The following is a 25,446-nucleotide window of genomic DNA, read 5'->3' as shown; positions in this document are numbered from 1 at the left end:
GGCCGGGCGTGGTAGGCTGCCCTGGAAATTGTATTGTCCTGAGAGAACACTGCCATTTCAGATAGAGGCTAAAATGTCACATAATTGATGTAAAGCCTGTAATCTCACCCTCTTCATCAGGGCCAAAGCTTGTCTTTAGGCTCCAGGATTAGGTTCATTACAGTTTGTTGACACACTTACCACCCCTTCTCCAAGGACTCCCAATGATTTTAGAGAGTTAAACCATTAAACTGCAGATTCTGTGGTCAAGAATCCAAACAGAAAACATACCAATTTCCACCTTTACTCACACCCAAATCCAGTGAACCTAGCAGTTTCCCATCCCATCCTGGTCAAGTCCAGGAACACAGTGGAAGGGCTGGCTCTAGGGGGAGAAGCCTGTGTCCTCCTTCAGCAACCCCAGTTTCCTATAGTCCCGACCTGTTACTGGGTCAAAGGAGTGATGGTCCAGAGAAGGGCAAGCTTAAATTCAGGAAAACATTCTGGCTCTGGTCAGAAGGTGTTTGTGGAAAAGCCAACTCAGACTGTATTTTTCCTCTGTTCTCATGCCACCACTACAATAATCAACACAGACTTCAGTGACCAAATATGTGGGGGATTTGCCCTCACACCAAACAGGCAATCAATTCTGCTGCGGGCATCATCTGGGTGTCCTCCAATTCAATTCTGGCACTGTACCTGGAGATAATATCAGATCCCACAGGTTGAGGTCCCAGTCCCCAAGAATGCCCCTGGTTTGGACATCAGTAGTTAGTATGGGCCTCCAGAACTTCTGTCCAACCAACTTCAATTTGGGATTCCCATGATCCCCTTTTTGGGTTCAATCAATTTGCTACAGAGGCTCACAGAACTCAGGGAAACACATTTACTGGTTTATTACAAAGGATATTATAATGAATAAAGATGAAGAGATGCACAGGGCCAGGTATGGGGGAAGGGGCATGGAAGCTCCATGCCCTCCCTGGGAGTGGCATCCTCCAGGAACCTCCTATCTGAAAGCCCTCCAAATCATGTCCTCGTAGGCCTTTTATGGAAACTTCCTTGGATAGGCATGATTGATAACCATGTAGAAATATGCTTGGACCAAAAGGTATGATCTCATAGTGATACTCTAGACTGAGTGAGGGAACCCAGCAAGGACTGTCGAGATTTGTCTTGGCCTCTGTGCAGCATCCCTTCCTCCAAGGTACAGGGCAGGACCCCTTCTGAAATGGGGGTCTTACAACCTACAATCAGAAAAGGTATGACAAATAACTTATTTATAGCCAGCTCCAAGACACAAAGTTGGAGGAAGATTTCTGCCTTGGGGGAAAAGGAACAGGTGAAAGGAAGGCAGAAGAAGGTCAGAGAGGGAGAGAGAGAGAATTCTGTTCTCTGAGGCCTGCTTCTGAGCCTAAAGTGCCCCCAACATTATAAACAAAAGACTAACAAGAGCTGTGGGAGTTATAAGCAAGGAACTTCGGATGAAAACGTGTGTGTGTGTGTGTGTGTGTGTGTGTGTGTGTGTGTCACAAGGACAGCCCTCCAGGACTAGTCAATTCCCAAAGAAAGAGGATGCCTATTGGGCAGTGTTGGAATCATTCACATACATCATCAAACCCCACCATAAAAGTAAATTGTCCTCAATTTACTTTTGAGGAACTGGACCTCTACACATTAAATTACAATATTTGGTCATAGGGAACTGGAACTAAGGTATGATGGAACCCAAGCTTGATCTTTTTTTTGTTTGTTTCTTTGTTTGAGACAGAGTCTCGCTGTTAGCCAGGCTGGAGTGCAGTGGCACAATCTCGGCTCACTGCAACCTCCGCCTCTCGGGTTCAAGCGATTCTCCTGCCTCAGCCTCCCGAATAGCTGGGACTACAGGTGCATGCCACCACGCCCGGCTAATTTTGTGTATTTTTAGTAGAGATGGGGTTTCGCTGTGTTAGCCAGGATGGCCTCGATCTCCTGACCTCGTGATCTGCCCGCCTCGGCCAACCAAAGTGCTGGGATTACAGGCGTGAGCCAACGGCTGGCACCTGGCCTCCAAGCTTGATCTTCTATACTGTGCTACTTATCGGCAAAAAGAAAATTACCTTCAGTGTGACAAATTTTTACTATGCACTTATTTATTTATTTATTTATTTATTTATTATTTATTTGAGACGCAGTCTCGCTCTGTTGCCAAGGCTGGAGTGCAGTGGCGCGATCTCGGCTCACTGCAACCTCTGCCTCCTGGGTTCAAGCGATTCTCTTGCCTCAGCCTCCCGAGTAGCTGGGACTACAGGCGCCCGCCACCATGCCCGGCTAATTTTTGTATTTTTAGTTGAGACAGGGTTTCACCATGTTGGCCAGGATGCTCTCGATCTCCTGACCTCGTGATCCGCCCGCCTCTGCCTCCAAGTGCTGGGATTACAGGCCTCAGCCACCGCACCCGGCCTACTATGCACCTAATGTGAGCAACGATTCTCTGGATTTGTCTCTGCCAGAGGCTCGTGGACAGCATTTCTAGAACTGTCAGATCAAAATCTGCAACTGAGGAGTTAGTTTGCCATCAATTCTACATGTGCATTTCAGTCTTGTGAACATAACTAGATTTAGAACTTTTTCGTTTGTTTGTTTTTGAGACAAGGTCTGGCTCTGTCACGGAGGCTGGAGTGCAGTGGAGTGATCTCTGCTCACTACAACCTCCACCTCTTGGATTCAAGCGATTCTGCCTCAGCTTCCCGAGTAGCTGGGATTACAGACGTGCACCACCATGCCCAGCTAGTTTTTGTATTTTTAGTAAAGACGGGGTTTCGCCACGTTGGCCAGGATGGTCTCAACTCCTGGCCTCATGTGATTCGCCGGCCTCGGCTTCCCAAAGTGTTGGGATTACAGGCGTGAGCCACTGCACCCAGACAATTTAGAACTTTAAAATACAATATAGTCCAGCATCGGCCAGATCCTTGCCATCCCAGTGTTGTCCACCACTGTTCTTAGTTTGTCCTCAGCTCAGGGGCCAGGGAGGGCCTTTTATGCCATCCCTCTTTTCTCTGATAGAGAGGAATCTAACCCTCCCTAGGGGGGCATGTCTTTTTTCCTTCTCAACAACTTCATGTTCTTTCACCACCTTAATAATCAAGCATTTCCTTCCCAACAACAACTAAAGGGACCAGGAAAGACTTACAGAAGAAAGTGAAAGATTTTTATCTCACTTCAAACAGAAATTTACTTTTAGGCTGTCACTGTCTCCTCCCAGCTTATCTGAGCTAACAGGAAGCGAATGAAGGCCTGTGATTCAGCTGCAGGCAGCGGGTATGCCTGAGCAGGTCACACCCATTTGGTCTCTTTTGCCAGGAAAATAAAAAAAGAACCTAAGAGAACGGTCTTCACATTTTGAATGCGCAACATTGTATCTGTGAATGAAGGCAAGAGTTAACAGCTGTTTAATTGATAACTGCTCGCATCATTAGTTGCTGGCTAACAACTGGGAAATCAGAAAATGTCATGTAGAAAAATGTAAGAAAAGTTCCAACAATACTGAAACACGACAATGGTGAAAACTGAAATGCTGACTCCTGCATAGGTTATCGGCTCTAATGTTCTGACTTGATATTTCCAGATGCCCAGCTCTGCGCTAATATCAACACCGTCTATTTACTTTCTACTCTCAGGCATTCGCTCTGCAGGATTCCAGACCCTACTAAATTATTCACATGGCCCCAACCTGTCCTTCCTTGTTCCGCGGTCCTAAGACAATGAATGGTCCTAAGAGGAAAACGGCCTCGCGCTCCCGCTCCAGGCCCACTTCGCAGTCCCTAGTTCTCCCTACTGCCGCTCCAGTGCCAGAGCCCCTCCGAAGGCGGCCAGGACCTCCAACCACGCACAAGTCTGCAGCTCTCCCCAACTTCCCGTTCAGCTCAGTCTCCGAGGGTGCGCCAGAGCAGACACCCGGAGGAGTGGGGAGTGGCAGGGCGGGGCCGGGAGAATGCTGCCCCGGAACCCATAAATCTGGGCCCTGCCCAGGTAGGCCGGGACAGCTGCGGTGGCCTGGGCCGAGAGCCAAGAAAAGAGACCCCATCTGGCAGCCCAACTTGGCGGCAACAGGTGGCCCGGCGCCCGGGGGTCTGGGAGGAAAGTCGCTCCGGGGGCGGGCCCCGTTGCCCCGCCGCGTCCCCATTGGTCATCAGGTTTCTTAAACTGTGACTCTGAATCTGTGTCCTTCCGCCGCAGAATTTAGTCCCACCGAAAGGGCAACCTGCCCGCGCGTTCCGCCACCGCCGCCGCGCTTCCTCCTGAAGGTGACTGCGCCCGCGGGGACGCAGGGGGCGGGGCCCGGGTCGCCCGGAGCCGGGATTGGGCAGAGGGCGGGGCGGCGGAGGGATTGCGGCGGCCCGCAGCGGGATAACCTTGAGGCTGAGGCAGTGGCTCCTCGCACAGCAGCTGCACGCGCCGTGGCTCCGGATCTCTTCGTCTTTGCAGCGTAGCTCGAGTCGGTCAGCGCCGGAGGTGAGCGGTGCAGGCGGCTACGCCATCAGTCCCCACCAAGGGCCAGTCGCCCGGCTAGTGCGGAATCCCGGCACGCCGGCCGGCCCCGGGCACGCAGGCAGGGCGGCGCAGGATCCGGGGCGTCTGGGATGCGGTGGAGCTCAGAGAGAGGAGAACGGCTCCTCATGCCTGGGGCCTGCTCTTCAGAAGTCCCCAGCGCCGTTCCTTCCAGATCAGGCGGGTCCGCCGGCTCCTTTCCCGCCCCAGCCCTACTCCCTCATTCTGGTCCCATCCTCTTCCTCCTGCCCCAATCCTCAATGCGCCTCCATCCTCGCCTGCCTTCTCTCGGTCCCTCGTGATTGATTCCACCCTTGCCTCCCCTTTCTCCGCGCCGCCTGTTCCGTGCTCGTTTCCCCCTCTTCCTCCTTAAGTCCGGTCCTTCCACCCTCTCCTCTTCAAGCTGTGCGTGTCCCCTGATTCTAATGCTTTCCGTGTAACTCATTGAAACTGCGTTCTGGTTCCCCTCCCGCGTCCATTCTCCATTCATGCGCAACCGCCCTTCCCGCGCCCCAGTTCCCTCTCGCCGCCCCTCCCCCTGCTCGCTGGTCACGTCCGCTCCCCCGCATCCCCTTCCTCGCCTGGCGTGTCCGCTCCCTCCCTCCCTCTCTGCTCTGGTCGTGCCCGCCCACTTGCTCAGGTCTCCGAGCGCGGTCTCGCGCCCCTTTTCCATCACCGCCTCCCAGCTCCCAGCAGTCTTGGGCGGTGCTGGGGCCCCGTGTCCGGGGCGGGCGGGCGGAGGGCTGGGCTGGGTGCCCCGCGCGGCGGGCGGGATGCGGCGGCCTGCGGGCAGCTGGAGGCTTACGTAACGTTGGCCTGCCCCGCTGCCTGGAGGCAGGGCGTTTGCCCCTGCGGCGCGGTGCCGTCCCATGTGGCCGGGATTAGATGGGCGGCCTGCGAGGGCCTGGGAATGGCTCGGGGCCCGAGAGCTCGACCGGCCCTTGCCGGGTGGCCGCCAGGGACCACGCTCCATCTCGCCGCGGCCGGGCTGCACGTAGCGGCCGCGCCCAGGGCCCACCCCGCTTCACCGGGCGATGGCCTTGGGCCGCGTAACGGGCGGGATAAACCTCTGCAGGCTTTGCTGGGGCCTCCTGGCCCTCGCCCGTCCGCGCCTCTCCGGCACGTTTCTTTCTTTTCTTTTCTTTTTTCTTTCTTTCTTTCTTTTTTTTTTTTTTTAATTATCCGGCACGTTTTTTAACAAATGCGTCCTGATTGTGGAACGCGGAGGCCGCGGGGTGGGGTGGGGATCTGGTTACAGAGGGGGCAGGAAATCTGTCGCGTTCACTGAACGCAAACGGTGTGGGTCAAGGGCTGTTTGGGGGTCGGAGTTAGAGACCAGGATGACTAGACGAGTCATAGCCCACCGAGCTCACAATCTTAAAATGTATCTCCTGTAATGCTGGGAGTGGGGTACGAGCTTCCTGCTGTGGGAGGGAGGGGGACAGGAAGCCTCGTAAGGTCTCACCAGGTGGCAAGCACACTGGATTAGAAGATGCAGGAAAGCACCTTCCAGTCTGAAGGTCATTTAAAGACTCAGTCATGTAAGGGCATCCCTTGGCTTCTTAATCTACGTACTCCAGACCCAGGGCTTAGACCTTTGCCGGTACGGGTTAAAGTGAGGCCGACAGTGAAGGTCCACGTGGAGAGAGACATTGGGAAGTTGTCAAAAAGGCGTTTAGAATCAGGTTTGACTCATTAATTTCCTGAGACTCTGAAGGAGTTCAGCCTCTACACCTCAGTTTCCCCTGGGAAAACTGGGAGTAACATTTTCCTCATGATGGTTGAAAGGATTCATGCTTACGTGGATGTGGCACACTCAGTTAAGTGTCTAATCTCTGGCGAAATACCCAGAAGAAAAGCCTGTGACTGAATATATTATTTTTGAGCACAATTACTTAGTCCACAATTGAGCATAAGGGCCTTGATTCATTGTCTTCTACTGTCCCCAAACGCCTACAGCTAATCGTGAGGAATCAGGCTCTCTGAATAACCACATGTCTCCTGGAAACCAGTTCCCCCAGGGATCTGGTTTAATATTGACAAAGTAACTGATAATGTAACTTTCCAACTCTCTGCTTGGAGCAGATGCTTTTGGTCATCTGAGATTGGGACCTGTAGACAAAGGCAGGCAAGGAGTGGCTGAGTTAAGCCTTTGGTGTTCCGCTGTAAGTGGAATACTACTTACCAGAGGAACATTCCAGCCCTTGACTTGCTCTGCCTCCTGGTGAGATTAGGATTGGAGCCAGGGTCAGTAGCCCCCAGTTGGCCGTCTTGAGGGTGTGGCCACTCCCTAGGTCACAGAGGAGATGGAGGTCAGGACTCCCCTGCTGCAGCGTTGTTAGCAAATAATTTGCCCTTCGGTGGCCTGAGGTGCTGTGGGGGCAGGAGTGGGCTGTCTTGTGGGGAAGGGAACTGTAACGTATCACCAAATCTGTGGGGGAGTGGGGCTCTGTGGGGAAGATGACTCAACCTTTCAATTATTCTGCTTTTGAGAGAATTATCTTCGCTGGGTGAGTGGGGAAACTACATTGTGGTTCTTTCAGGCTTAAAAAGTCCCTTCTCCCCTTTCAGTGAGTCAGATAATGAAGCATGCATTTCCCCTAATTAAAAATGCCTCAACTATGGAGCTTGCAGTGAGCCGAGGTCGCGCCACTGCACTCCAGCCTGGGCGACAGAGCGAGACTCCTTCTCAAAAAAAAAAAAAAAAAAAGCCACAACTAATTAAAAAATGATTGGTCCGGGTCACCTGGTTCTCTGTACTGCCTTAAGAGCTTAAGTGTAGAGTGGCAGAGCCCGGTGCCCAGCTAATGCCGTCTGTGCAGCTTCATTCCTGGCCGTTTTGTAGCGGGCACAGCCGCCTCTCCTGGGACTTGATTAATGATGACTTAAAGAAGGTTCTTGAACTCATTTCTCAGTTACTGACTTGAGCCAAAATGTATGGATGTTGGTCTCCTGTCTAGCACAATGCTTTCATTTTAAGCATTGCATTAGAAATAATGTTGTATTCATATTTTAGCAAAGAGCATCATTAGCTCTTTAAGAACCGTACCCCCAGTGACTTAGCAAATTTGGTGGCGGTGACTCTAAACAGCTACCACTTTATGGGAGTTGCTTCTGTGCCTTGAATGTTGTGACACTGATGTGGGGTCACAGGAAAAACCATTTTATTTCCTAAAGCTGTTTATTTCTTAATATTGAGGCAATGGAAGAAATGAGGAAATGGCCGTGGGCAGGAAGGTAGAAGAAAATGCAGCACTTACATTACAAACTCATTTTACTTGGGTTTTAGTTTATTTTGCTTCAGTTTTTTTTTTTTTTTTTTTTTTTTTTGAGACAGTTTTGCTCTTGTTGCCCAGTCTGGAGTGCAATGGTGTGATCTCGGCTCACTGCAACCTCCACCTCCAGGGTTCAAGCAATTCTCCTGCCTCAGCCTCCCGAAGTAGCTGGAATTACAGGCACTTGCACCACGCCCAGCTAATATTTTTGTATTTTTAGTAGAGATGGGGTTTCACCATGTTGGCCAGGCTGGTCTTGAACTCCTGACTTAGGTGATCTACCGGCCTCGGCCTCCCAAAGTGCCGGGATTACGGGCATGAGCCACTGCACCTGGCCTGCTTCAGCTTTTATGAAGGCAAGTCAGGATGTGTTATCTTGGCCAAGAGCTAAGACTGAGACCGGAGTAGAGGAAAATGACTCATTTGACATTACCCTTCTTTCTGAATCACTCCAAAAGTCCACAGTCAAATCTCAATTAGCTGGTATAACACAAGAATGCGTTGCCCCTGTGAGCAGAGTTTTATTGCAACTTCAAGGGTCTTCGTGAGATTGGTTTATTTGGTATGAGGTCTTAAGGATTTTAAGTTGTCCCTTTAAGCATCAGTTCTGATACAGATGGGAATAGAGCTAAACAACCAGATATATGAAGACCATTTTTGATACCACCATACTTGCGGGGAGCTTGCATTTTTTTACCAAGGGGCAGACTGGATAATTGAGTAATTTGAATACTTGGGGCTTTGTTAAAGAAGCTGTTGGGGGAAGGTGAGCCTGGGTGAGTGGTGGAGGGTGATGTGCAGCATCTGCTGGGCCTTCCCACCTCTTGGTATGACTGCTCAGCTCAGGAGTTGGGGGCTTTAGGGCCCCTACCATGCAGTGCGGTGAAGCCCCGCCCCTGCAGTGGTTTGTGCTTGTCTGCACGTAGGAGGGAACAAGCCGGCTGCAGTACGTTCGGTGGCCTCTGAGACTCACCTCCCCCACTTCTGTCCATAGACAAAGCTCCTGGGGAACCCTAAGCCTCTTTCCTCATGCCAGCAAGCAGTCTTGGAAGCAGGCTGGGGCTGCAGTGGGAGAGATGCCAAGACCAGTTATTCAAGGGCAGTGAGGTTGCCAGTGCTAGCATTTCACACTGTGGACCAGCGCAGCTGCTGGCTGAATACTGCAGTCAAGATTCTCTGAAGGGAGTCCTATCCCTTCCAAACATCTTCAGTTTACTTGCAGATAATGTTTCTTCATTTTTTATTTTATTTTATTTTTTTGAGACGGAGTCTCGCACCATGACCCAGGCTGGAGTGCAGTGGTGCAATCTCAGCTCACTGCAAGCTCCGCCTCCCGGGTTCATGCCATTCTCCTGCCTCAGCCTCCTGAGTAGCTGGGACTACAGGCACCCGCAACCACGCCTGGCTGATTTTTTTTGTATTTTTTAGTAGAGACGGGGTTTCACTGTGTTAGCCAGGATGGTCTCGATCTGCTGACCTCGTGATCCACCCGTCTTGGCCTCCCAAAGTGCTGGGATTACAGGCATCAGCCACCGTGCCTGGCCATGTTTCTTCAATTTTAAACAACTGATATCTCCCTTGGCCATGAACGAAAAAGAACTGCCCATCAGTGGAGTCAGTCAGGGCACACAAGACACACTGTGTCCACCATGCCATTTCAGAGGAGATTCGATTGAGTTAAGCAGGGAAATAGAGATGTTGTAAACGTTGAAACTATCTGGGTATCCCTCTTTGGTTATTAACATTAGATGAGCAGAAAAACAAATGTCACCGATGGGCAAACATTTTAAAAGTCTGGCAGTACCAAGTGTGGAAAAAGTTGTGGAAGGCAGCAACTCAGCGTTCATTGATATAGCCACTTTGGAGAGCAATTCAGCCTTATTTAGTAAAAATAGAAATAAACATACTCCATGACCTAAGACTTCAATTTCTGGATATATAGAAACTCACACAGTACAGGGAGACATGTACTACAAGAGTATTGATTAATAGAAGAAACTTAGTTTAACGGGGACGGAGAGTGGCCACCAGTAAGACAGTCCATAAATAAAATGGTCTGTTGTACAGTGGACTAGTGTAACAGCTTAAATGAATTAGCTAGATCCATATACCCACTGGATGGATCTTAAATGTGCTGCTGAGTGAAAAACAAGTTACTTAGTGATATATACAGTATACCACTTAGGGCATTAAGAAAACCACAATATTATAGGGTTCAGTATAGACATAGATACACTGTACATAGACTTCAGTGAACTGGAAGGATATAGAGTTCATGACAGTGATTGGGTGTCAAAATGCATGATGTGGCTGGGAGCAGTGGCTCACACCTGTAATCTCAGCAGTTTGGGAGGCTGATGCAGGAGGATCACTTGAGGCCAGGAGGTTGAGACCAGCCTGGGGAACATCGCAAGATTCCCATCTCTATTTAAATAAATAAAATAGAAAAAAAAGTTTAAGATGGAGGTGGAAAGGGTTGGAGGAGCTTGGGGATGGAGAAAAAACGAACTGTATAAAATTAAAATTCTTGTTTTTATTTTTAGAAAGTAAAGAGGGCCGGGCACAGTGGCTCATGCCTATAATCCCAGCACTTTGGGAAGCTGAGGTGGGCGGATCACGAGGTCAGGAGATTGAGACCATCCTGGCTAACATGGTGAAACCCCGTCTGTACTAAAAATACAAAAATAAATAAATAAATAAATAAATTAGCCGGGCCTGGTGGCGGGCGCCTGTAGTCCCAGCTACTCAGGAGGCTGAGGCAGGAGAATGGCTTGAACCTGGGAGGTGGAGCTTGCAGTGAGCTGAGATCGCGCCACTGCACTCCAGCCTGTGCAACAGAGTGAGACTCCATCTCCAAAAAAAAAAAAAAAAAAAGAAAGAAATTAAAGAAAATACAGCTCAGCCTTTATTTGTGTGTTGTTGTTTTTTTTTCCTTTTTGTCTGAGACAGAGTTTTTCACTCTGTTGCCCAGGCTGGAGGGCAGTGGTGCGATCTCCGTTCACTGCAACCTCCACTTCCTGGATTCAAGCAATTCTGTGTCTCAGCCACCCAAGTAGCTGGGATTACAGGTGCGTGCCTGGCTAATTTTTGTATGTTTAGTAATGATGGTGTTTCACCATATTAGCCAGGCTGGTCTCGAACTCTTAGCCTCAAGTGATCTGCCTGCCTCAGCCTTTCAAACTGTTGGGATTACAGGCATGAGCCATCACAGCCAGCCATGGCTCAGTGTTAATGGTCAGTTCTGGGTGGTAGAGAGGCAGATGTTAAAACTTTTTTTCTTTAATTCTTAACAAAATAGAAGCAAACCTATAAAGGCTGCCGTAGGAAGACCAGTCATAGTAACTAGTTCAGTGCTCTTGGAGAGTTGGCACTGCCTTTCCTCCTTTATCCCCCGACTAGAATGCAGGGCAGCCCTTCCAGTAAATGTTGAGCCAGTGCCTCACTTTGCTGAGGCCATCACCCACCTTAGTTGCACTTAAGAGGACCCTAAATCAGGGTCCCAGGTCCCTTGCTGATTTTAGAGTGTGGATATCATACCCAGAAACACCGCCCTACTTTTAATCCTAGTAAGGAGGCACCATGTCCCAGGACAACTAATGCTGCCCCCTTCAGGAATGCACCTCCTTCAGGCTGAAAGCAGTCCTCTGCACTGAGCAGCTAGGATGGAACCAGGAAATCCTCGGCATCTGAGGACATTGAGGGTTCTCTGACTTAGGGCTTCTTCACCTGAAGTTGAGTGGTCTTTGAGGGAAGTGGGCCCATTTAGCATCAGCTGCTCTTCCTTATTCCACACTCTAGTTGGAAATAGGACCTTAGGTTCCTGTTGACAAGTCATTTACTTTCAGCCCCGAAGAAATAAAAGAGCCAAGATTTTTTTTTTTTTTTTTTTTTTTTTTTTTTTAAAGCCAGGGAATTTTACTAGAACCTACAAGTGGGCTCATTTTGTTCTGTGTAGCCTGGTAACACCATACTGCTTTCTGCTGTGGGGCCTCCTGGGGTTAAAGTGTGGGCTTCAGACCCAGGTCTCTTAGCTAGAAGATATCTTATCCTCTGTATCCTGCACCCATATGCAAATACATTATTGTCATTACCCTTAACTATAGATGAAGATGAACAGTGCCTACTCCAGACCTTACTAGGTTCTGCTGGCCCGTCACCCATTTTGATCATGTTGCTGGCCTAGTTTGATTAGGGCAAATCTTAGAAACTCCATTTCCATTGTTGAGGAAGAGAGCTAGAGAGCAGGCTGACCTGAATGCCAGCGTATCATGATGCAAACTTTCTAACGGATGCAGGTGTTCGGAAGAGTTGTGGATCGAAAGGCCTTCATGATGGCTTGGAGGTGTAGGTAGCAAACTGACGTCACAGGAAGGAACACAATCTTGGGTACCTACTGGCAACGTTGGAGGGAGAAAGTGAGCATCAGGTGCCATCATTTTATAGTTGATCTATGTGATGAGGTTGGTATCGGAGCATAATTGGTACAAAGGAAAAATGACTTAGGCAGATGCAGACTCATGGGCCAGGCTATTTTATTAGGGCAGAATGATTTGGTCCTTTGTGGAAGAATTGGTGGAGTGAAGCGTGAATCTTTCCCAGCACAACCCAACAACAGTCCTGGCCCTAAGAAGTGGAGCATGGGAGCTGGGTGTGGTTCGTGCCTGTAGTCCCAGCTACTTGGGATGCTGAGGCTGGAGGATCGTTTGAGGGTGCAGTGAGCTATAATATAATCACAGCACTGCACTCCAGCCTGGGTGACAGAGTGAGACCCTGTCTGAAAAAAAAAAAAAGAAAAAAAGTTGGAGGGAGGAGTGTTGGGTATTTTTTATGATTTTTGTCTCCTGGTTTCTGAAGAATGGCCAAAAAATTGTGTCTGACACAAAGGAAACTAATATAAAAAGCCAGGAGCTGTCTGAGATGAGAAAGGAAAGGGAGAATAGGGCACTTGGAGCTGAGCTGTGATTGTGCCTGTTCCAACCTGTCACTCCAGACTAAGGCCTCTTAGAGATGGTGTCTCCTTTCTCACAGAGGAGACATGGCTCTGAGGAAGATCTTACTGCAGGGGCTCGGGCTCAAGAATAAGGCTCCTGGACCTGGGCATGGTGTGTGCTGCTATCAGTGGATACGCCAGGCTTCCACTGCTGGCTGGAGGTTGGCTCTGCATGTCTGTGCCTTCCTAGGAGGAGGATGCAATAGTGAGTCAGACTGGCATGGGTGGGGCCACATGTCCTGGCAGGCACTGTCCAGGCAGCTGGCATGAGGGAGAGAAGTCTTTGCCAGAAGTCCGCCCTGAGGAACCAAGGCTGGGCTGCTCTCCTGGAGCCAGGGGAGTCCAGTGAGTGTTTTACATACAACTCTAGGTACGTGGTTGGTGGGATGGGCAGTTTGTGCTGGGAAGAGGCTTGTGGAGGATTTTGGAGAAGGCAGGAGAGCTCTGGCCCTCCCTGCAAGGGAGGCTTTAGGTCAGAGCCTGAGGAAAGACCTGGGCATGAGATATGAGGTCTCTGGCTCGGTAGAGAGTATGAAGGACACATGAGATCTGGAGTCTGGATGAACTTGCTGACAAGCAAACTTTTTTTTGACTGCTAATGTGTAAATCCACTATAGAAATTTTCATTTGTCATTTTTGTACTTATTGGCAAAAAATTAGAGCTTATAGGCATCAGATTTAATTTGAGATAGTAGAAATAGGGTTTGTGTTTGAGGCCAATATAATTTTATCTGCTAATGGCATCTCGTGGACTTGGAGGCAGCCCTTCTGTACCAGAACATTGTCAAAAGCTTTTACTGTAAAGCTTGAGAACAAACTAGTTTGCTGGATTTGGGCATGTAACTAACAGGTTTGAGGCATGGGATTATCCTGTGGACTTTTTTTTTTTTTTTTGCTTTGAGGTTCTGAATGTATTAAGGTTGACCTTCTTAAGCCATTGAAACTGTTCTGCAGTACATTTGTGATGTAGGGCCTAAGACTTTTATCGTTTTTTTTTTTTAAATCACAACCCAGTGTACAGAACTTGAGACATGCATCTTTTCTCTGCCACCTTTTAAAAGCAGATTATTCTTGAAGTGCATAGAGCAGCAATTGATTAATGGAATTGGTGTCTTCACATTTCATTTACTTCCTCCCAACAATTTTGTAGGATGCATATAAATATTTCCAAAAGAGGTACACATAATTTCTTACTATAAAAGTATTTTTATATTTATATCAGTAAATTTGTTAATAAAGAGGATTTTTTTTTTCTGTAATCCTACCACCCCAATGACATCCTATTAAAATTTCAGTATATATCCTCCCAGGTCTTTTAGGTATGTTTAATTTGGTGTCCCTTCCCTGCTCCCAAAAGGGGAGGGACCAGGTTCTTGTATAGAATAGTGGAATGTTAGTAAATCACAGGTTTAAAGAGACATAACAGTGGAATCTCTAGAGCAGCTGTCACCTGGATACCTGGTTATTAAGGTAATTTTTCCATTACCCCAAAGAGCTTTAGTTACACTCAGCTTTTACCTTAATCCTTGTGCAGCTCTCCAGGGCACACCTTATTCAGCTCTGAGCAGTCTTTGCAAGTGAGGCCAAGGAGCCACCCTGAGCCAAAAGGGGAGCATTATGTCACCGGAAGCCCAAGCCCAGAGAACCAAAGGTATGACCTGATATTCAGTGGCCCCAGCCAGGTCTTTACAGGAAGACCCTGATATCTCAGATCTAGGAAGAGCCAGCTGATGGTTTTTAAAAAGAGTGGAATTAGTTACTTCAACCCACTTATTCAGATCTTATTTTGTTCACAATACAGTCCCTAGATTGTAGGCCCATTGGAGGCCACAGCAAAGCCTTTGTGTTCCAGTTGGCCTGATGTGCCATCTCTCAGTAATGTTCCCTTAACAGCCAGACTTCCCTAAGCCCAGCTGGGAGCTCTGAAGGTATGCGAGCCCTCCCTCAACCATGAGTGTAGGGAAAGGGACCAGGGGCCCCAGGCTTTCCTGTCAGTAATGCAGAAGTTCCTCAGATTTAGGGAAGGGGGAGCAGAGGCATAACTTTGATTCTGACAAAGAGGCATTCAGAGAGACTGAAAGGTCATTTAACAAACACTGGAATGCTTCCACATACTAGGTGCTAGGAGATACAAAACCATATAGGTCCTGGAAGGGAGGATTGATTTTTTTCATTTTGGTACGTAGTAGATATTAGGGGCTTAGGAAATATACATCGAAATGAAGAGTGCATTTGCCATGTTGAACTGTTAGCCGGTGTCTTATTTCCCCATTTTAAAAGTTTTAGAATCTGTGGTTGAGGACTTGTGGCCATCAATTTTCCATAGCCAACAGACTGTTCACTACTGCCTTCAGAGCTCCTTGGACCTCAGCGGGCCTTCTCTGGAGATGGCAGAGATGGATTTAGATGCATACTCTACTTGAGCCACCCAGAGAGGCCACAAAGTCAGGGATGGAACAGGGTAAAGGAGTAAGGGTCATATGTGTGAGATGCCTTGATTTGGAACTTTGAGATTTAGGATGAGGTGGGGAAGGGCTAAAGAGGGGCTTGTTGCTGAGCCTTGCTTGGCCGAAGCATTTAGGCTCAAGGGTTTTAGAAAGAGTAGCCCTTGGTCTGAGAACTCAAGGAAACAGCTTTCTGATGAGACATGTAGCAAGCTTCTGGTTCACATCCTTACCTGATAGTTCTTCAAACACTGCCTGGTCTGGTTCACATCCTTACCTGATAGTTCTTCAAACACTGCCTGGAAGCTTCTCCTGAGTCTTTGTCTCTAATCAGCTAACTAACAGGCTGAGTGAGTTTAGTTGTAAGTCATTAATGAAGAAAGCAAAGGTTGGGGCCATTGTCAGGGTTGTGACCTGGGCTAGTTAATTACCTGGAACTGATGGTCTGTGTTACAGAGTGGTGGTATACTTGTCAGGCTTAGAAAAGAAATCAGGATGTGTATCAAAAATCATTTGGGGAAAAGATTTGACCAGCAACTTTAATTTCTCTATGTTGCAACTATCCTGTTAATGTAGTTGTGATAATTTTAGAATTATACCAGTGCCCTTATGTTATCCTTGCTTTGCAAATTGCAAATTGCTTTGCATGTCCTAACATCCTTCTGGCCAACAGTAGATGTGGTTTTAGGTTTAGACTCCTGGGATGGAAGCTTTTGCATTCAGGGGAATGACTTTGGGTTTGGGTGAGGATTGTAAAGAGGCAATATGGGTGCCCCACGACAAAGCAGCTATTTGTAGCTTTGTGACAGCTTGACATACAGAGATCTAGGCTTATCAAGGCACTAAGCTAGGAGTCAGTTGTTTGTATCACTGGAAGATTGGTTACAACTTCCTTCATTGGAAGCTCCTTCAGTGCGTGTTAAATGATGTTATTTATAGATAGGGTGGTGGGAAAGCTGTCTAGGTAGATGTCAGCCCAGTGTAAGAGAGAACTGCTTACTGTGGGTGCTTGGGACTATGTGGAGTGAGTGGGAGGTTTTAACTTGTTCAGTAAGGTCCTTTCCATTGTTCACAATCTTGTGAACCCTTTTTCTAACATGAGGAGCACCCACATAACCAGATCATGTCTGGCTTCCCTGTGGCTTGTGTACAAAGCTTGCTTATTGAGTTAATGTGTAAGCAGGAGACAGCCTTCTGTGCTAAATGGTATATTAACCACTTCTCAGTCTTACCACTCTCTTTCAATTTGTCTCGACCCAGGACCTCAGCAGCCATGTCGAAGCCACATAGTGAAGCCGGGACTGCCTTCATTCAGACCCAGCAGCTGCATGCAGCCATGGCTGACACATTCCTGGAGCACATGTGCCGCCTGGACATTGATTCACCACCCATCACAGCCCGGAACACTGGCATCATCTGTACCATTGGTGAGTGGGTGTGCCCCTTCCCCCAAAAAAGGGCTTCATGGGCAGTGACCTTTCTCTCCTGAAAAGAGTAACTAAATGTCCTAACAAACCTAGGTGCAACATGGGATACTACACAGATTCTTATGAAAGGACTCAGGTCATAGGAAGTTGCAGTAAAGAATTGGTATGTGCACAGGATGGCAAATACAGTTAATAAGAGAGTATTAGACATTTCAAAATTGCTGAGATGGCCAGGTATGGTGGCTCCCAGCACTTTGGGAGGCCAACGTGGGAGGATTGCCTGAGCCTCGAAATGTGAGACCAGCCTGAGCAACTTAGACCCTGTCTCTCCAAAAAGTGAAAAAAAAAAAAAAAATTAGCTGGGCATGGTGGCGTGCACCTGTAGTTCTGGCTACATGGAGGCTGAGACAAAGATCACTTGAGTCCAGGAGACTGAAGTTGCAGTGAACCATGATCACACCATTGCACTCCAGTCTGGGCAACAGAGCGAGATCCTGTCTTAAGAAAAAAAAATTGTCCGGGCGCAGTGGCACATGCCTGTAATCCAGCACTTTGGGAGGCTGAGGCAGGCGGATCACCTGAGGTCAGGAGTTCAAGACCAGCCTGGCCAACATGGTGAAATCCCGTCTCTACTAAAAATACAAAAAAGTTAGCCGGGGGTGGTGGCGGATACCTATAATCCCAGCTACTTGGGAGGCTGAGGCAGGAGAATCGCTTGAACCTGGGAGGCGGAGGTTGCAGTGAGCTGAGATCTGACCATTGCACTCCAGCCTTGGCAACAAGAACGAAACTCTGTCTCAAAAAAAAAAGGAAGAAAAAAGAAAAAAACATTGTTAAGAGTAAATTTCAAATGTTCTCACCACAAAAATGTTAAGTATTTGAAGTCATGGATATGTTAACTAACCTGATTTAATTATTCCACATTGTATCCAAACTGTATGTATTGGATTACATAACTTTGTAACCCAAATTATAAATTACCAGTTTATAATAAAAAATAATTTGTTGCAAAAAGAATCCATATGGTTTAGGTTTTATGCTATAGGCAAAATTTAGAGGATGTTTTCCTTAGCAGGTCTTTGTAGGAGCAACTTAAAGACCTAGGAAAGATCTTTCTAACATGTTCTGTGCTACCAAGATTCTGTGGTTGGACATCTGGCTGGGTTTCAGTGAGGGTGGAGAAGGCTGGCCAAGTCTTAACCTAGGCTTTTCTGATACAGTGGGAGCCTGCAGAATTTGAAGGAAATGGTCGAAGTGTCCCAGTAGATCAGGAAAGTAAGCTGGCACGGTAGTAGCCTTCCATGCACTTTTTAAAGACTTTTGAGCTATTTGGGAGAGGAAAAGTTTTCAGGGAAAAAAATTATTTAAACTTAAGCAAACTTAAATATTTTTCCTTCTTTGAATAATTAATACTTGTGGCTTTAAAACTTTTCCTAATAGGCCCAGCTTCCCGATCAGTGGAGACGTTGAAGGAGATGATTAAGTCTGGAATGAATGTAGCTCGTCTGAACTTCTCTCATGGAACTCATGAGGTGAGCTGTGGCTGGACCCTGTGGCCATTGTGATGGCCTGTAGGAAACAGGGAGGGGGTGCAGTGTTCGTTTAGCCACAGTGGACTAGACAAGGATGAGTCTGAGTTTCACAGTCAGTGTGAAGTTTGTCTTTACTAGCCCATCCCTACTCTCCTTCCCTCTTGTCCTGACAAAGCAACTGGCTGAGTCTCTTTTAACAAAAAAGACCCCCTTTGTTGCTGGCTGTGGTTCTCCCACACACCTCTCCTACCCTTAGCTTTCACAAAGGAAGATATGGAAAGGTTCTACTGGAAAACCCTCTAAGCCTTAGGTGTCCTGGCCACAGCGCTTGACTTTCCTGTCCCAGGGTTTCTGCTTCACCTTGTATTGCCATGGTAAACCATCTAGCAGATTGATTCTAGCTTAGAACCAAAATAACTGGGCAGGTCCATGAGAAGGGTTTCTTTCCACTATTCTAAGTTTTGAGGGACTGAGCCTAATGCACAAGCACTATCTGGGGTATAATACCCCACTTCCTCAGCACTGTATTCTCAGCCTGTGCCTTCCCAGGGGTTCTGGTACATTAAAATAACACCAGTTAGCACTCTTCCTCAGGAGCCTAGTAGGACTGTATTTGTGCTGGGCTCTTTATTAGCTGGCTTTACCTATGGACAGAGGCCTTGCCCAGGAGCCAGGTAGCAGCTGTTGGGATGGCTCCATTCCTGCCTCCATTGCCAGATTTAGAATTAACCCATTCTGAGGAGCTTGGGGTTCCCTGAGGTACCATGACTTATTTATTTTTTTATTTTATAAAACAAAATTTTGCTCTGTCATCCAGGCTGGACTGCAGTGGTATGATTATGGCTAACTGGATCCTTGACCTCCCAGGTTCAAGTGATCCTCTTGACTCAGCCTCCCGAGTAGCTGGGAATACAGGCATGCACCACCACACCTGGCTAATTTAAAATTTTTTTGTGTGGAAATGAGGTCTCACTATATTGCCTCGGCTGGTCTCAAACTCCTGGGCTCAAGTGATTCTCTCAAATGTTGGGATTACAGGAATGAGCTACCACGCCCAGCCTGGGATTGTGCCTTTTTAAAACCTTCAGACTTAACCATAGGTTTCCCATAGATCCTGGGATTTCGTGATGGCATTGATAAGAGGAATTACAGAAGAGGCAAACTTTGCACCTATCTTGGCTTCTGTATTTCCTGTTGAGAGTAAAGAAAATGCTATCCTGTAAGGCCAATTGCCTTACAGAGGTTGCCCTCTGGCATTTGGAAGTTGGTATTAAATTTGGACTAAAAATAAAGCCTCAGGAAATGCAATCCAAGAGTGAATTCCTCCTTTTGGGAAACACGAGACTCTTCATCATAGATTCCCTAACCTGTGTTCATAAACAGCCTATGGCCTGGCTAGTGGCTGGCCCTTAAATGTCATGGGGACCTGACCAAGTCCAGCAGACATACCATGTAGGTTAAAACATGTCCCTGTACCTTTTGGAAAATTATGTAGTTTTCCAAAAGCAAGGGGTCCTTAGCAGGAGTCACCGAGAATTAACTTGTTAGAGAATTAAGTGTTAGCTTAGCTTAGAGAGAGCTGAAGACAATGCTGGAGGTCTGTTCGCTGTTGATCCCTGCTGCTGTAGTCTGCCATGGGCTCCTGCGTTCAGGGGAAGGAGCAGAAATAGATTTTTAAGAAGTTGACCTTTAAGTAGGCTTTATGGTTCCTTCATCCAGTAAAATAACACCACATAGCTCTAACATGGCAAGGGTGAGTGATACCTGCCGCACCTGCTGGATGAGAGCTGGCTCCGATTTTGGTTTTTTAAACTTTAAGAGGCTTTTGGAGATTATCTTTACTTTCACTCCTATTCCCAGATTATAATTAAGATTTATTTTTTATTTTTTATCTATTTATTTTTTAAAGATGTCCCTCTTGTGTGTTTATTTTGAAGTTTTAGACCAAGATGAGGTTGTGTGTGGGCTCAGCTTGGAAACTGATCTGAAATTATTCTAATTTATATAATGTAATGTAAACAGTTTCAGCCTTACCATACGTCAGGGCTATTGTTTCATGTGCACCTTTGACTAGGGGCTGGGGCGTACTTTTCCAGTTTCTGACTATTTTAAATGCTCTTCTGAGCAGAACGTTGAGATTACTGTCTTCCCTCTCACTCTGACAGAGGGACATCAAATGTCTGCATCTGATCTTTTAACAGCTTTTTTTTTTTTTTGAGACAGAATCTTGCTCTGTTGCCCAGGCTGGAGTGCACTGGCACAATCTCTGCTCACCACAACCTCTGCCTCCCAGGTTCAAGCGATTCTCATACCTCAGCCTCCTCAGTAGCTGGGATTACAGACCTGTGCCACCACGCCCAGCTAATTTTTTTATATTTTTAGTAGAGACGGGGTTTCGCCATGTTGGCCAGGCTGGTCTTGAACTTGTGACCTCAGGTGATCCGACTGCCTCGGCCTCCCAAAGGCGTGAGCCACCACGCCCAGCCCTCTTTTAACAGCTTTGGCAACTAGTCTTCAGCCCTCACTTTTGGCAGTTCACATGAGCAAGATGCATTCTTGCTGAACATGTGGTTCCATATGCCATGTTTTCCAGATTTATTTATTTATTTATTTATTTATTTAGAGAGGGAGTCTCGCTCTGTCATCCAGGCTGGAGTGCAGTGGCACGATCTTGGCTCACTGCAAGCTCCGCCTCCTGGGTTCAAGAGATTCTTCTGCCTCAGCCTCCTAAGTAGCTGAGATTACAGGCACCTGCCACCACACCCGACTAATTTTTGTATTTTAGTAGAGACTTGGTTTCACCTTGTTGGCCAGGCTGATCTCGAATTCCTGACCTCAAGTGATCCGTCCGCCTTGGCCTCCCAAATTGCTGGGATTACAGGCGTGAGCCACCGCACCTGGCCTAGAAATAATGACTTTTAAACAACCTAAATGTAGAGTCTTCCACAGGACAGCATTGATGGATGCTTTACCACATAACATCCCAATAAAGCCACAGCTGAAGTGGAAGACTCAGTACACCTCTCAGAGATGCTCTAAGAGATTATGATATATGACATAGATTTGAATAATATACCTAATAATTGGTATGTTTATAATATATGGTTTTACATCCCCAAGACCAAAAATGCATGTTTGCATGAAACACTCATGGTTACAAAAATATATTAGGCCACCAAAAAAACCCCCAAGTTTCATAAAGTAGAAATTATACAGACACATTCTCTGATAAAATTTTTTAGTGGAAATTAAGAACAAAGTCAAGAAAACTGAAGTGTGCTTACTTTAGAAAGCAAAGATCTCAAGGTAGATGAAATAAATATTTAACTCAGAACACTAGGGGAGGAAAACCCTAAAAAGGGTGAAGAAAATAATTTTGTAAGATTATAGCTCAATGAAATGAAAATAAATTTGACAGATTAAGCTAAGAGCTGATTCTTTGTGGGGAAAAAATAGTAAAATAGAAAGTTCTGAGAAGCCAGGTGAAGAATGCGAGGATGTGCAAATAAGAGTATGAATAGAAAAGAGAATATTTCCTACACATTGGAGATTTTAAAAGTCAAGAAAGACTTATAACTTAAATCCTATATAGAGAGATGACTCTGGCTATTTTCAAAGAAAAGATAAATATCCAAAAGATAGAAAATATGAATAGACCAGTGGCCATAAGAAGTTGAAAAAGTGGGCTGGGCATGCGGTGGCTCACACCTGCAATCCCAGCACTTTGGGAGGCCAAGGCGGAGGGATCACTTGAGGTCAGGAGTTTGAGACCAGCCTGGCCAACATGGTGAAACCCTGTCTCTACTAAAAATACAAAAATTGGCTGGGCATGGTGGCACATGCCTGCAGTCCCAGCTACTCGGGAGCCTGAGGCAGGAGAATCGCTTGAACCTGAGAGGTGGAGGCTACAGTGAGCCAAGATCGCGCCACTGCACTCCAGCCAAAAAGTTGAAAAAGTGATTAAGATCTGTTTCACCTCAGAACACTTAAGTCCAAATGATTTTAGTGGCTGAATTGTCTCCCCTTCAAAGTTCAGTTATATTGTTAAACTGTTCCAGAGCCTAGAGAAATATAGAAATCTTCCCACTGTGTTCTTTGAAACCAATATACGCTGATACTGAGATCATACAAGGACAGTACCAAAACCAGGCAGGTACTAACAGTTAGTGTGCTAGACCAGTCTCACTTAGATGCAGAAAACAAATAAAATTTAATAATCCAAATCCAGTAGTGATTGAAAGGAATGTCTTGATCCATGACCAAGTAGATTTTATTCTAGGAGAACAAAATTCTACACTGGGATTAAGTAGAGTTAAGGTTGACATTTTTTTTTTTTTCTGAGACGGAGTCTCGCTGTGTCACCCAGGCTGGAATGCAGTGGCACGATCTCGGCTCACTGCAAGCTCTGCCTTCCGGGTTCACACCATTCTCTTGCCTCAGCCTCCCGAGTAGCTGGGACTACAGGTGCCCGCTACCACGCCTGGCTAATTTTGTTTTTGTACTTTTAGTAGAGACGGGGTTTCACCATGTTAGCCAGGATGGTCTCGATCTCCTGACCTTGTGATCCCCCCGCCTCGGCCTCCCAAAGTGCTGGGATTACAGGCGTGAGCCACCACGCCTGGACTGAGTTAAGGTTGACTTTTAAACAACCTAAATATAGCTAAATATAGAGCCTTCCGCAGGACAGCATTGATATGTGGAACTCTTATCCACATGATAACATCCCATCAAAGCCACAGCTGTAGTGGAACTCAGTACACCTGAGTCTTATCATTATAAGATAATAATAGGTAACATTTATTAGATAATTACCATGTACTTTGTCCTAATACTTCATGTATTCTTTTACTCATGTCAACTCTGAAGGAAAGGCACCACCTATTCCCTTAAAAGAAAACAACTATTTCTATTCTTTTTTTTTTTTTTTTTTTTTAGAGATGGAATCTCACTCTGTCTGTCGCCCAGGCTGGAGTGCAGTGGCACGATCTTGGCTCACTGCAACTTCTGCCTCCTAGGTTCAAGTGGTTCTCTTGCCTCAGCCTCCTGAATAGCTGGGACTACAGGTGCATGCCACCACGCCCAGCTAATTTTTGTATTTTAAGTCGAGACGGGGTTTCACCATGTTGGCCTGGATGTTGTCAATCTCTTGATCTCATGATCCACCCGCCTTGGCCTTCCAAAGTGTTGGGATTACAGGTGTGAGCCACCGCGCCCAGCCTCTATTCTATTCTATTTTGTTCTATTTCTATTACAAGCCAGTAAGCAAGAAAATATCATAATTTATAAGGAACCCTATAAAAAACAAACAAGCCAAGGGTCCCTCATTAGGGAGTATGCCTGAATAAGAAGCTGAAGATTTTTAGACACAGGTTTCAGGCAACACTGTCTTTAGAGGCTAGGCTCTGGCTCCAGCTCCCTCCAGCCTCCTGTGAATAACAGGCAGGCTTACTTGCAGGTGCCGCTTTCCTGGACAGTGGTGGTTAAAGGACAAGGCCCAGAAAGTGCTGAATTAGGTGCCCTTGTTATCGCTAATGTCATATTGATGACACTGTCTTAGAGCTCTTTTGACATCTTGGCTCTGCGTCTTTTTTTTTTTTTTTCTTGAGATAGGGTGTTGCTTTGTTATCCAGGCCGGAGTGCAGTGGTATGATCATGGCTCACTGTAGCCTTGACCTCCTAGACATAAGTGATCCTCCCACCTCAGCCTCACAAGTAGCTGGACCCCAGGCACGCACCATCATGCACAGTTAATTTTTGTGTTTTTTGTAGAGATGAGGTTTCGCCATGTTGCCCAGGCTCATCTCAAACTCGTGGCCCAAACTATCCTCCCACCTTAGCCTCCCAAAGTGTTTGGTTTATAGGCATGAGCCACTGTGCTTAGCCTGAGTCCCTCTTTTAAACAAACAAAATGGTAAATGGAAAGGAGGAAAGGCTTAAGAAAAAAAGATTGAAGCCAGGATTTGTTGTAAGCAAGGAGTAATAAAGGGCAGTTCATTTAGAGAAAGGCATATGACCACCTTTCCCCCTCTCCAGTCAGAATCTAGAAAGTGATTGAGGCTGGGCGCGGTGGCTCACACCTGTAATCCCAGCACTTTGGGAGGCCGAGGTGGGCAGATCACGAGATCAGGAGATCGAGACCATCCTGGCTAACACGGTGAAACCCCGTCTCTACTAAAAATCGAAGAAGTTAGCCAGGCGTGGTGGTGGGTGCCTGCAGTCCCAGCTACTCGGGAGGCTGAGAGGCAGGAGAATGGCGTGAACCTGGGAGGCGGAGCTTGCAGTGAGCCTAGATAGTGCCACTGCACTCCAGCCTGGGCGACAGAGCAAGACTCTGTCTCCCAAAAAAAAAAAACAAAGCGATTGAGAAAATCAGGTCTGTGTGACCTTAGCAATGAGTTGTTTAGCTTGGGCCACTGTTAGCTTAAGTCAATAACTTCAAGTTTGCGTTGTAGTTGGAATCAATAGAGGAAAAGCTCTCAGCATTACCACATATATCAGAATGTGACATTGATTGCCAGACCAGCCTTATCCAAACACAAGTCCTAGGCTTTTTGCCCTGTTTATGAGCTTTATATGCTGAGGGTATTTGATGAGTCTTAGGGAAAAAAGAACAGCCCTGGGGACACAGCTGCTTTTATGATGAGACATGTTTGCACCCATACCTTAATGGGTTTTGGTGGCAATATTCTGAAATTTGCCACCAATGTTTCAAAGATTTGCCCTTTGGGTGAATTAGTGCTGTAGTAGAAGTGGGTGGAGGCTGAGGAGGTTGGATTAAGCAGGTAGAGGATTTCTCAGTGCATGGATCGTGCTGAGGATGGAGATAGAGCTCTAAGACATCCACAGGCCTTTCCTGAGTGATCAGCTTTGGCTCCTGGGCAGGGGAATTGGAGCTGGATTCTAGTGTGGGAGCACGCTTGTCATCTTCCTTCTTTTCCCCCAGTACCATGCGGAGACCATCAAGAATGTGCGCACAGCCACGGAAAGCTTTGCTTCTGACCCCATCCTCTACCGGCCCGTTGCTGTGGCTCTAGACACTAAAGGACCTGAGATCCGAACTGGGCTCATCAAGGGCGTGAGTATTCTGCAGAGAGCGAGGGGAAGGCTCAGTAGGCAATATGCACCAGAGACATGTCCTCCAAAGCGCTGGGTTGCCATGTTTCTTCCCAGTACTATGAAGGACTGCAGAGGAGTTGAGGTCTACAAATGAGGATTTATTAATCACTGTGAACAATGTTGATTTGATCTACTTTGCTAGGAAATGGTACC

General features: G+C 47.0%; 1 protein-coding gene across 7 annotated transcripts in view; it reads left to right on the top strand.

Moving 5' to 3' along the window:
* The first annotated feature begins 4,326 nt into the window (after positions 1-4,326).
* The window catches only part of PKM (pyruvate kinase M1/2), a 32,210-nt gene continuing 11,090 nt past the window's right edge, over positions 4,327-25,446 (top strand). For 2 of the 7 annotated variants that reach the window (XM_004056435.5, XM_019010439.4), the window contains exons 1-4: positions 4,327-4,473; positions 16,479-16,645; positions 18,086-18,177; positions 25,121-25,252. In XM_004056435.5, the coding sequence (XP_004056483.1) occupies positions 16,492-16,645; positions 18,086-18,177; positions 25,121-25,252 (378 nt within the window). In that variant the 5' untranslated portion in view covers positions 4,327-4,473; positions 16,479-16,491. Of the gene's footprint in view, positions 4,694-6,884; positions 7,020-14,308; positions 14,426-16,478; positions 16,646-18,085; positions 18,178-25,120; positions 25,253-25,446 lie in introns of those variants that run through there. The other 5 variants (XM_004056439.4, XM_055363691.2, XM_019010436.3 and 2 more) reach the window with 5 other exon arrangements.

The sequence above is a fragment of the Gorilla gorilla genome, chromosome 16, assembly GCF_029281585.2.
Source record: "Gorilla gorilla gorilla isolate KB3781 chromosome 16, NHGRI_mGorGor1-v2.1_pri, whole genome shotgun sequence".
Classification (NCBI taxonomy): Eukaryota; Metazoa; Chordata; class Mammalia; order Primates; family Hominidae; genus Gorilla; species Gorilla gorilla.
Note: the sequence above shows the minus strand (reverse complement) of the source record. Positions and strands in the feature narration are given on the sequence as shown.